The sequence below is a fragment of the Monodon monoceros genome, unplaced genomic scaffold, assembly GCF_005190385.1.
Source record: "Monodon monoceros isolate NGI ecotype Baffin Bay Population unplaced genomic scaffold, NGI_Narwhal_1 Super_Scaffold_2, whole genome shotgun sequence".
NCBI lineage: Eukaryota > Metazoa > Chordata > Mammalia > Artiodactyla > Monodontidae > Monodon > Monodon monoceros.
The window spans coordinates 100,124,023-100,136,788 of NW_021703776.1; the positions used below are offsets into that span (position 1 = coordinate 100,124,023).

At 39.5% G+C, this 12,766-nt stretch overlaps 1 protein-coding gene and 1 non-coding gene across 14 annotated transcripts in view; one reads left to right on the forward strand and one right to left on the reverse strand.

Moving 5' to 3' along the window:
* The window catches only part of KMT2C (lysine methyltransferase 2C), a 216,032-nt gene that overhangs the window by 184,597 nt on the left and 18,669 nt on the right, over positions 1–12,766 (reverse strand). For 12 of the 13 annotated variants that reach the window (XR_003795262.1, XM_029233804.1, XM_029233802.1 and 9 more), the window contains exon 2: positions 3,089–3,230. Coding sequence is in view for 12 of the 13 variants with exons in the window: in XM_029233804.1 (XP_029089637.1) it covers positions 3,089–3,230 (142 nt within the window). In the remaining variant the exon portion in view is untranslated. The remainder of the gene's footprint in view (positions 1–3,088; positions 3,231–12,766) is intronic. The other variant, XM_029233798.1, reaches the window with a different exon arrangement.
* LOC114902161 lies at positions 5,356–5,462 on the forward strand. The gene has a single exon (XR_003795386.1). It is a non-coding gene; the product is annotated as a U6 spliceosomal RNA (small nuclear RNA).

Genomic DNA, 12,766 nt, shown 5'->3' on the forward strand with positions numbered 1-12,766 from the left:
ATAAGAAACATCCTGCCAAGCCACTCTATATCATTAGTGGCAATGCAAAATAGTACAGTCACACTGGAAAATACTTTGGCATTTCCCTTGAAAAATTACCTCTCTCTTAGATATTTTTACCTAAGTGAAATAAAAGCCCTACATTCACACCAAAATCTGCAAGTGAATATTTATACCAATTTTATTCATAACTGCCCCAAACTGGAAACTACCCAAATATCCCTTAATTGGAAAATGATAAATTAAATGTGGTAGAGGGCTTCTCTGGTGGTGCAGTGGTTAAGAATCCCCCTGCCAATGTAGGGAACATGGGTTCGAGCCCTGGTCCAGGAAGATCCACATGTTGTGGAGCAACTAAGCCCGTGCACCACAACTACTGAGCCTGCACTCTAGAGCCCGCGAGCCACAACTACGGAGCCCACGTGACACAACTGCTGAAGCCTGCGTGCCTAGAGCCCCTGCTCCACAACAAGAGAAGCCACCGCAATGAGAAGTCCATGCACCGCAACGAAGAGAAGCCCCCACTCTCCACAACCAGAGAAAGCCCGCACGCAGCAATGAAGACCCAATGCAGCCATAAATAAATAAATAATTTATTTTTAAAAAAAAAAAAGAAAATGGGGCTTCCCTGGTGGCGCAGTGGTTGAGAGTCCGCCTGCCGCTGCCGGGGACACGGGTTCATGCCCCGGTCCGGGAAGATTCCACATGCCGCAGAGCGGCTGGGCCCGTGAGCCATGGCCGCTGATCCTGCACGTCGGAAGCCTGTGCTCCGCAACGGGAGAGGCCCCAAAAGTGAGAGGCCCACGCACCGCAAAAAAAAAAAAAAAAGTGGTAGGCACCTCCATAAAAGAGAATCCTACTCAGCAATAAAAAGGAAACAGCTACTGATATATGCGATGACATAAATGAGTGTCAACTGCATTAAATATGCTAAGTTAAAAAGGCCAGAATCAGAAAACAGGTAAGTGACTGCCTAGGGCAGAAGATGGGATCAGGAATGACAGCAAAAGGGCATCAAGTAATTTTTTTACTATGATGGAACTGTTCTTTATCTTGTTGTTGTAGTGGTTATATGACAGTATACAACTGTCAAAACTCACTACATGGGCGAATTTTACAGTAATTTTACTATATATATATATAAACCTGAATTTTTCAAAATATGAAAAATGTTAGGGGGCCAAGACAAAATAGGAAGTATATATTTAAATAACTAGAAAATGAAATGCTAGATGATAGATACAAAGAGATATGAAAATATGATAAATCATTATTCATATTGCTAAGACTAAGAAATCAATTCGAACTCTAAGTTTGAAATTCTTTCAAAATTAAATTCAACAGGGTACAGAAACATGAGTCTTAAGGAAAACCATCTCAAAAACAAAACAAAATATAATGTATAATCAATAGGAAAAAATTATGAATGCAATAAAAAGCAGGAAAAAGTATTGCCTTCACAGGGCTCACATGACAGTAAGGAAGATAAACGAACTGTGGAGAAATAAAAAGTGCAACAAAGGAAAATAAAGCAGAAATAGAGGGTAAATGTGGTGGGGGCTATGTTTTATTTATTTTTCATCCTACTCTTTTATTTTGAAAACCTTCCCGAAGATGTAAAACACAGTGGGAATTTGAATTTTTTTTGTTGTTTTTTTCTTGGTTGCATCCAGTCTTAGTTGCGGCAGGCGGGCTCCATAATTGAAGAATGTATGCTTCTTAGTTGTAGCAGGCAGGCTCCTTAGTTGCAGCTCGCCAGCTCCTTAGTTGTGGCATGTGAACTCTTAGTTGCAGCATGCATGTGGGATCTAGTTCCAGGACCAGGGATCAAACCCGGGCCCCCTGCACTGGGAGCGCAGAGTCTTAACCACTGTACCACCAGGGAAGTCCCTGAAATTTTTAATATAATTTATATATTTAATTTAAATACAAGAGACAGCCAAAAGAGAGTTTGGGAGAAACTTGATTTACGTTTTAGAATGATCATTTCTGCAACTGTGCTAAAACAATCTGGACTGGGGAAAGCAGAGAAGAAGTGGAGAGACCACTTAAAAGGCAACGACAGCCTCCTAAGGATAAGAGGACTTGGAGTAAGATGGTAGGCAAGTTAAGAGAGTAAGCACTGGTTTGGGATATCTTCTAAAGGTGGGCTACAAAATTTAGAATGTGAGGTTATGAGAAAAGAGAGAAATCACGGACTAACTCAAAAGGTTTTGGCCTAAGCAACTGGGTGAATATTGGTATTATTTATTGAAATGAAGAAATCCTGGGGAGAAGATTTAGGACAGGCCTGGGGTCAGAATCAACAGTGGTTGTGGACATGTTATGGGTGCAGTGTCTAGTATACTTCCAAATGGAGATATCAAGCAGACAGATGGAGAGCAAAGTCTAGAGTTCAGAGAAAGGTCAGCCCTCAAAATATAAATGTGGGGTTTCATTAGCACACAGATAGTACCTAACTATCGGACTGAATAATGAAAGTAAACACGCCGAGGACTTCAACCTGAGGGCTCCAACGTGATAAAGGTGGGGAGTCTGCACAGAAGCCAGCAAAAGACAAAATGAGGAGGCAGATGTGACAAAAGCAAAAGAAAGGAAACATTTCAAGAAGATGGGAATATTCAACTGATGGATGGCTCCAGTTTTATTCACGGCTTCCAAGTTAAAATCTAAAAAATTACAAGACTTAAGCTGAATGATACACAGAGAAGTTACCACATCCTGTATTTCTTTTTTTTAAAGAATGAAGAGAGGGTAAAGAACAAGAGTATAAACTTAAGGTTACAAGTAAATAAAAAATCAGTTCTCATGCTAAAAGTTTAGACTTTTTTCTTCTTCTGGGGATCGCATCCTGGAAATATTCTGTCCTGGTCTGAGGAGAGCAGGGTAACACAGTAGCCCACTGCTCTGTTCTACAGTCACCTAAGCCCACGGACGTGCTTCACTCCAGCTACACGCAGAGCTATCAGCTCTAAAAGTCCACCCAGCTTTCTGTCCTAAGCCTGCACTCTCTGAACTCCCTCTACAGTCAACTCGCTGCTCTTTTGCCCGTCACTAATCTCCAATCCAGTTGCATTCATTCTCTAACCTGATTTTGGCTTCTATACCAACAGAGACCAGGGAGGTTGCAGATTCCTCAGACACAGAACGCTGAAAGGCTGGGACTGGCTGCTTGCTGCTGTCCACTTCGGCTTCAGCATCCTCTTCTGCTGATTGTTCTTTGATTTCTGCTTAATAGTAAACAAGAGAGTACAAAAAGTCATTCTGCATTATACCAACCTTTAGTGAATTTATCTATAAAGCATACATCGTAAAGGAAAAATAATGAAGCAACAAATGACAATACTTAACATAGGAAAAGCTTGTAATATAATTAATGGTACTGTTTATATTTATTCTCTATTATACAATGATAATCAAAATAATGTAAAACAGGGCATACTTTTCCAAATTACAATTGACGCAAATCTTAATAATAACTGTTAAGAACCTTATTTTCAGGATTATAGCAGTTCCTCTACATAACAAATGTGACTCATGAAAAAGTTTCTTGGTAACTTATAAATTGAAATTATCATTCATTTAAAACAAGCATTACGGCCTCTATCAGCCATTCCAAAAGTTAAATGACTGAAAAGAACACAGTGCCTTCGACTCCAGTGCCTTTTTCAGTCATCCTCAAGACTCCAACCCCGAACACCTCACACATACTTTCTTAGGAGACAACCTAACTAACTGTTGAGAGGGTTTCCAAACATCATTACCCCTAATATCATTCCTCTCTTTAAATAAAACGACATATCCACCACCCTGTCTCTCACACTGTATTGTTAGACCTTAACAGGCAGGATCCCTGCACTAGCACTCCTGATGCAACCCCACGCTCCTGGCTCCATCTTTCCTTTCTAACTGGAAATTTACACATACTTTTCTGCACCACTACCCCCAAACCAACCAACCAACCAACCAACAAGAAAAGCTTGTAGTCGTTTAAGCTCCTCCTGTCTTTTCTTCCTTTCACCACCAAATTTCATGCAATGGGAGTCTGGAGTGGCTGCCCTCCACCTCAGACCCTTCCTACAAGGAATCCATCCTCCAACCACAGCACTGTTCTCTCCACCTCCACAGGTGGCAAAAGAACTAATAAATAATCCCGGGCTACTCACAAGCCTTCAAACACTCCAGAAATTCATCTGGCACCAAGGAGTACTCACTCCCTCTTTAGTGAAATGCTTTTCACCTCTTAAACACAGGGAGATATCATGGATTACTATGGGCTTTGGAGTCATGAGGACAAGTTCCACCAACTACAAACTAGGCAACTTTATGTAGAAGTCATCTCTCTCAGCTTCAATTCACTCCCCATAAAATTAGAAAGCTACCTATACTTCATGAGTTTGTTAACAAAGATTAATTAAACGGTCTAGTATCTGTCTCTTCAGCTGATCTGAGACCTCTAAATGTGAGTACAGCTCTCTACATGTCCTTTACATGCTCATCTTTTGTGTGTGTGTGTGTTTTCTTAATAAATTTATTTATTTATTTATTTTTGGCTGTGTTGGGTCTTCGTTGCTGCGCGCAGGTTTTCTCTAGTTGTGGTAAGCGGGGGCTACTCTTCATTGTGGTGCGGGGGCTTCTCACCACGGTGGCTTCTCTTGTTGTGGAGCACGGGCTCTAGGCACACGGGCTTCAGTAGTTGTGGCGTGCAGGCTTAGCTGCTCTGTGACATGTGGGATCTTCCTGGACCAGGGCTCGAGCCAGTGTCCCCTGCACTGGCAGGCAGATTCTTAACCACGGTGCCACCAGGGAGGCCCAACTTATTGATTTTTTTTAAAATTTATTTATTTTCGGTTGTGCCGGGTCTTAGTTGCGGCAGGCGGGTTCCTTAGTTGCAGCATGTGAAGTCTTAGTTGCGGCATGCATGTGGGATCTAGTTCCCTGACCAAGGATTAAACCCATGTCCTCTGCATTGGGAGGCAGATTCTTAACCATGGCACCACCAGGGAAGTCCCTGACTTACTGATTTTTAAGTCAACATCCCTAACCCTACCTTCTGTCCTGAGCTCCAGACCATACTTCAACTGCATACGAGGCACATCTAGCAGCTTGAACACTCACTTTCACATCAAATCTGATTTCCTACCTCTCAGATTAGCATGACTTCCCTGTCAAAGTCTTCTAGATTCAAAATGAATTTTAGGGAACTATTCTGACAAATGAATAATTTTGAGAACTATTAATTTTTTAGTTAGAAATAATTATAAACAATTGTAAATCCTGTCAAATCATAAAATTAATGATGCAATGAGGCATCAAACATATGGTTTTGGTTTTCCTATTTAAAATGTTTCTTTTGTGCTCGCTTCGGCAGCACATATACTAAAATTGGAACGATACAGAGGAGATTAGCATGGCCCCTGCGCAAGGATGACACGCAAATTCGTGAAGTGTTCCCTATTTTTGATGCAAGAGGGAAGAGATGTGGGGATATATGTATATGTATAATTGACTCACTGTTATAAAGCAGAAACTAACACACCATTGTAAAGCAATTATACTCCAATAAAGATGTTAAAATAAAATGTTTCTTTTTAAAACTGAAGTAGAAAAGTTGACCATAAATTAAGTGCTTGTGGGGCCTATTAATCATGGTGTCTCTCCTGCCTACTGCTAGCCACAAAATTGGTATAGAATCAAATCTACAAATACAAAATACATTTGTATCAAACAAGGATTATAAAAAGATCTGCAGGGCTTCCCTGGTGGTGCAGTGGTTGAGAGTCCGCCTGCCGATGCAGGGGACACGGGTTTGTGCCCTGGTCCGGGAAGATCCCATGTGCCGCGGAGCGGCTGGGCCTGTGAGCCATGGCTGCTAAGCCTGCGCGTCCGGAGCCTGTGCTCCGCAACGGGAGAGGCCACGGCAGTGAGAGGCCCGCGTACCCCCCAAAAAAAAAAAAAAAAAAACACAGGGAGCAAAGTCACCCCATCAGCCTGGACCTCTCACTCTCAGAAATATTACACGAAAGAAAAATGAATGTTTTATTTAAACCACTGCTGTATTTGGACATCTCTGTTACATCAGTTTAGCCTATGCTCTAACACAGAAACCAGCATCAGGTGTGGAACACTGCCGTAACAAAAACTTAAAATAGGTGGGCTGGTGAGCAGGTGAGAGAACAGTGATAGCAGTGTTTGGAAATCAACTGACACCATTTATGCTGTATCAAAATATATGGTAGTGCTGTGACCTGCAATAACTTGAAAAGCAGACCAGCTGCCTCCAGAGCTCCAGGGAAAGCATCTGGAGAGAGCCAGGAATTATTCTGCGTTGCCTGCCCTCTAGCACTTTTACAACCAAAGACAGAAAGGAATACGGTACGGCTTGAGAGATTCTCTCTGCCCATAATATTCAAAGTACTATAAAATGACCATATATAAAAACACCTTTAAAGAAGCATTTCATTTCTACCCAGAGATGTCCAGAGCACATGTGGGGTATGCCCTTTTTGTACCATTTCTACTACTAGGTAACAAGAAAGGGTAAGAGTCAAGAGAAGAAATGAGAACTGTAAAAGAGGAATAAGAAGAGGGCCTCAGAAGCTTACAATGAGGCAGGTGGATGAGGGTCATGTCACTACATCCCTGCGAACACGTTTCTCCTAAGAACCAGCACCATTTAGCCTGCATCCCCCCTCCCCCAAAATCAGGGTCCCTCCAATAGGTATGGCCTGTCCGTTCTCTCTTAATATGTTGCTAACCACCACTATGGCCTCTAGTCAGAATTTTTCTTCTAGCAAATTGAGGCACAATCTCAGGTATTCTGTTGTTTTTCTCCCCCTGAAAAATAAAACACATAACACTTTAAACATTCTTTGGGTTTTCTTTATTGTTTATAACTAAGGGGAAGTAAGTAAGAGGACAATCTCTCTGCCTGTCTCTCTCTCTCTCAAATTAGACCTAGAAAGAAACGGTAAGGTTAAATATGAATGTTATTGGTAGGTTGGTAGGTCTTCAGGTACACAACTTTTGAAATTTCAGAGGGGAAAAAAAACAGATTCAGACCAAGAGATTTTTTTTCTTTTTTAAGAAATGGGACCAGGAACAGGCCTGATCCACAAGGAGGACAGTAGTAAAGCAGGCTTTAAAAGAGTTCTCTTTTCTTAAAAAAAAAAAAAAAAAAGGAATATTCTCCTCTAGCTATTTTTCCTACTGGCTCTGCCCATGATTCTAACCTGGATCTGCCAAAGATCCAATAAGGATTGGTGGGTTTTGGTCTTATTTTTGGTTTGGATTTTGTTGTTTTAATCATTTGTTTTTTTAAGGAACAAGGAAAAGTCCTATAACTGCTTCCTAGGGAACAGTTCCAGCCACAAAATAGAAATAGAAAAAGGCATCCCTAAAAATGTGAAACTACACGTACTAATACAACCTATTTCTCCTGGCTGTCACTCTTCATCTAGTAGAAAAGTTAGGTCTCACGATCTGTCGAAGTTGAGGCAGGACAATTAAACTAGTGTTTGCGCCCCTCTCCTCTCTTAGCCCAAGTCTTCGAAAGACTGTCAGAGTTTGGCAGCAGAACGTGAAACAGCTACTCTGGCTGAAATGAAACCCAAACAGCCAACAAGAGATGTCATCCAGAGATGCTCTGGATGAAATGACTGTGAACCCAGAGACAACTGAGGGAACGGTTCTGATGCGAGTACTTGGCTACCTGCAGTTAACTAATAAAAATGCCTCAAACACCATCCTGTACTTGTGCCTAATGCAAGAAACCTTGCCTTTCAACCTGTGCCACTTTGCAGTTTTTGCCTTTCATGGGATTCTATTTGTTCAAATGACTACAGTCCAGAAATGCGCAAATAAGAACAAGCACATACTTTTTTTAAAAAAAAATTTAAGTGTTGAGAATTTCCTGGTGGTCCAGTGGTTAGGACTCCAAGCTTTCACTGCTGAGGACCCAGGTTCAATCCCTGGTCAGGGAACTAAGATCCCACAAGACGTGAAACACAGCCAAAAATAAATTTTAAAAAAAATTAAAAATTTAAGGGTTATATTTTTCTTTGATACAAAATCTCCAGTGTACCTTTCTCCTCATTTTGAACCTGACCTAAAATACTGACAAAGCCAGTTGGTCTCAAAATGCTCTAAAACCAGAAAGATGGAGTCCTCTCCAACCCTGGGGATGATCAGAGTGGCGTGGTTTTATTCGAAGCACCTACTTGTGTGTAAACTCAAACCACCAGGTGTCACATGTGGGTGGTAACTACACTAAAGAACCTAAGAGAACTTGGATAGCGTGTGCACTCTAGGCAAACCTTTCTAGATACATAGGTAAATGGGACACAACTGTAAATTAGCTCTAACCGTGCCCTTACACAATGCCATTCCACCTCCCATGACTCTTACTCTTACTTAGGATTAATCCTAAATAGTTGGTTCTATGACACAAAAAAGTTTAAAATTAATAGCAAAGGCTGTTTTGCTGCTTTAGTTAAAATCAAAGGCTTGGAGTCAAATGGTCCAGAATTTGCATCATATCTCAGTCATTTGCTAGCAATGTGACTTTCACAACTTGCTTAATTAACCTCATCTCAATTTCAGTTTGCTAATCATTTAACAGATAGCTAATGCCAGCTACTATAAAACTGTCTCTAAGGATCAAAAAAGATAATACATTGGGCACTTAGCCTAATGCCCTAAGTATACAGTAAGTGTAGGTATGTAGCTGCTACTCTGATTACCTACATTCACATACTATAACTATGTACTTACTTTCCATCTAGTTGGATATCACCCACCAGATCACACATTATTAAACTGTATTGTGGGAAGTAACAGGAATAAACAGAAGATTTATTTAGCACCTCCTGGCTGTTTGCTAGGGATTCAATAAATCATTGCTTTAGAATGATTTTTTTACCAAACAAAATTTTGGGTAACTACTATGTACCACACATTCTAGTCCAATGGTAGTACAAAAATACAGTCTATTTTATTGTGTTTATCAGGGTACATATGAGAAAACATCTCTTTAATGGGGGAAAAAAAGAGTCAGGATCCCTATGCTTAATGGATCTATTCAGGAAATAGCAAATGATGGCAACAGGACACAATCACTGTCATGATGGAGGTACAAGGTATCATGGGAGTTAAGGGAAGAGGTGGAAAATATAATTTAGAAAGGCTTCAGAAAAGTATCAGAAGCCCAGCTGAAACTAAAAGGACAAGTGTAAGTGTGCCTAATAGTTCTCTCACTTAATTCTTCTCTTTTAAAAAAGAGTAATATCTGAAACTAACACAACACTGTAAAGCAATTATATTCCAAATGGATAAAGAATATGTGGCACATATATACAATGGAATATTACTCAGCCATAAAAAGAAACAAAATTGAGTTATTCGTAGTGAGGTGGATGGACCTAGAGTCTGTCATACAGACTGAAGTCAGAAAGAGAAAAACAAATACCATATGCTAACACATATATATGGAATTAAAAACAAATTGGTTCTGAAGAACCTAGGGGCAGGACAGGAATAAAGACGCAGATGTAGAGAATGGACTTGAGGACACGGGGAGGGGGAAGGGTAAGCTGGGATGAAGTGAGAGAGTGGCATGGACATATATACACTACCAAATGTAAGGTAGATAGCTAGTGGGAAGCAGCCGCATAGCACAGGGAGATCAGCTCGGTGCTTTGTGACCACCTAGAGGGGTGGGATAGGGAGGGTGGGAGGGAGATGCAAGAGGGAGGAGATATGGGGATATATGTATATGTATAGCTGATTCACTTTGTTATACAGCAGAAACTAACACAACATTGTAAAGCAATTATACTCCAATAAAGATGTAAGAAAAAAAGAAGTTTAAAAAACCAATAAGTTGTAAAGATCAACGAAGAAAAAAAAAACAGAGGAATATCTGGACTTCCCTGGTGGTGCAGTGGTTAAGAATCTGCCTGCCAATGCAGGGGGACATGGGTTCGTCCTCTGGTCCGGGAAGATCCCACATGCCGCGGAACAACTAAGCCCAAGTGCCACAACTACTGAGCCTGCGCTCTAGAGACTGCGAGCCACAACTACTGAGCCCACGTGCCACAACTATGGAAGCCTGCAAGCCTAGAGCCCGTGTCCGCAACAAGAGAAGCCACCGCAATGAGAAGGCCGTGCACCACAACGAAGAGTAGCCCCGCTCACTGCAACTAGAGAAAGCCGCGCAGCAACAAAGACCCAACACAGCCATAGATACATAGATAGATAGATATATAGACAGATAAATTTATTTTTAAAAAAAGATAAGGAAACTAAGTCTGAAAGTTAAACAAGCTTGAGGTCACATAGCTAACAGGAAGCAAAGCTGGGATACACAATCAGATTTGTGTAACTCCAAAGCCCAAGGGTGCTCTTTCCACTACTACACACTGCCTGGCACAATATCTGATCTGATCATAGCTCATAAGTTTTAGGAATAAATTCATGTTAAACCAAAATGTTAATATTTTACTAGGACCATGTTACTGAGGAATCATTTGTTGAATATGAAGAATGAGATGAAAGTTGAAAGTATAGAGTTTTTCTCTTTACTTCTTAAGCACTACTGAATAAAATTATAAAGTAGTAAGAACATTTACTTCACAGCAAAGTTCATGGAAATAAAATATTTTGATCTTGGTCAATATGAAATTTCCCCCCAAAGGTTAATTATTTGAAAGAGCTGTATGTATCCTACAAATATATTCAGCAAACTCACCAACATGACAGCGTAATAGACTATAAGATGTCAAAAATATTCTAGAGTCCAATTATGGCCTCCTTACCAATACACAGTGCATCCCTTCAATGCACCCTATCCTTTTACTCAACATTGCTAGTTATTAGAGAAATGCAAATCAAAACTACAATGAGGTACCACCTCACGGCAGTCAGAATGGCCATCATCAGAAGGTCTACAAATAACAAATGCTGAAGAGGGTGTGGAGAAAAGGGAACATTGTTGGTAGGAATGTAAATTGGTGCAGTCACTATGGAAAATAGTATGGAGGTTCCTCAAAAAACTTGGCTACCACATGATCTAGCAATCCCACTCCTGGGCATATATCCAGCCAAAACTATAATTTGAAAAGACATACACCCCTATGTTCACAGCAGCACTATTTACAACAGCCAAGACAGGGAAACAAACTAAATAATGATTGGATGAAGAAGATGTGGTATATACATACAATGGAATATTACTCGGCCATAAAAAAGAATGAAATAATGTCATTTACAGCTACATAGATATACCTAGAGATTATCATATTAAGCGAAGTAAGTCAGAAAGAGAAAGACAAATAACATATGGTATCACTTATATGTGGAATCTAAAATATGACACAAATGAACTTATCTATGAAACTGAAACAGATTCACAGACATAGAGAACAGACTTATGGTTCAGCAGGGGGGATAGACTAGGAGTTTGGGATTAGCAGATGCAAACTATTATACATAGGATGGATAAACAACAAGGTTCTATTGTGTAGCACAGGGAACTATATTCAATATCCTGTAATAAACCATAAAGGAAAAGAATATGAAAAAGATATATATATATATATATATATCTCTGAATCACTTTGTTGTACACCAGAAACTAACACAACACTGTAAATCAACTATACTTCAATTTTAAAAAATAAAATAAAAGCAAAGCATCCTATCTTTTAATTTCTAGACTGTATTTAATCAGGGGTTCTAGCACGCTGGAGGGAGAAATTACATCTTTATTTTTACTGACCTCTGAGATTTAGAATTTTGAAATAAACCCATTTCATCATGAGTATGCGCACAAGCAGAGTTGTACAGCCACACTCATGTCTCTGTCACCAATAGAAAGCAGATAATTTATCACATTCGATGCTTGCAGATATCCCCAAAGTATCACTTACCCTCATCACTACTTCAAAATTACCATAATTATAAATTAGATTTTATGATTTAAGAGTAAATAAAGAATACATTATGAAATTACAAATTTGGCTTTTTTCTATTTTGGTACTATTTCAGTATAACTATTTATCTTTGCAATTTTATTAATTTTAAAACATTATTTGGAAAAGAGTCTGCCATAGGGGTCAGTGACACGAAAAAGTGTACCACTAGACAGCACCCCACTAGACTATGTACTCTATGAAAGTAGCTACTTTATCTGTTTTACAAACCAGAGCCTATCACACAACCTGGATGATGTTCAGTAATTGTTTAATTAATTGATTAATTAAACATTGTGTAATACAAAGCAAGCAGATAAATCTTATTATACACAAACACATAAATTAGAAAAAGCACAGAAAAATATAAATTTTTAAATGGGCTAATATTTGGTAATTATGTTAGTCAACACGAACATCCATTTTTCTACTAGTTATCCAAACCATACGCATGCTTCTATGATTTAGCCAACTACTAAGTAGAATAAAAATTATTTTTCTCTCTCCTAACTTCCTTTACCTCCCCAGAACTGGCAGTACTTTCCTTGCTTCCTTTATAGTACTAAGACTACAAAAGAACGCATATCTAAGAAATTGTGTAATCATGTCCTTTCCTTCTTTTGAACAGTGGTGCTCAAAAAAAAGTCTGCATCCCGACAGTTACATTTTCCAGTGGTGTGTGGCTCACTGAATCTAATGTATCTACTACAACCAAACTGTGCTATAAAGCTAAAGAATTAGCACATGATAAATAGCCAATATTTTACTTATTCTATCTTTATTCATTAAACTACTTG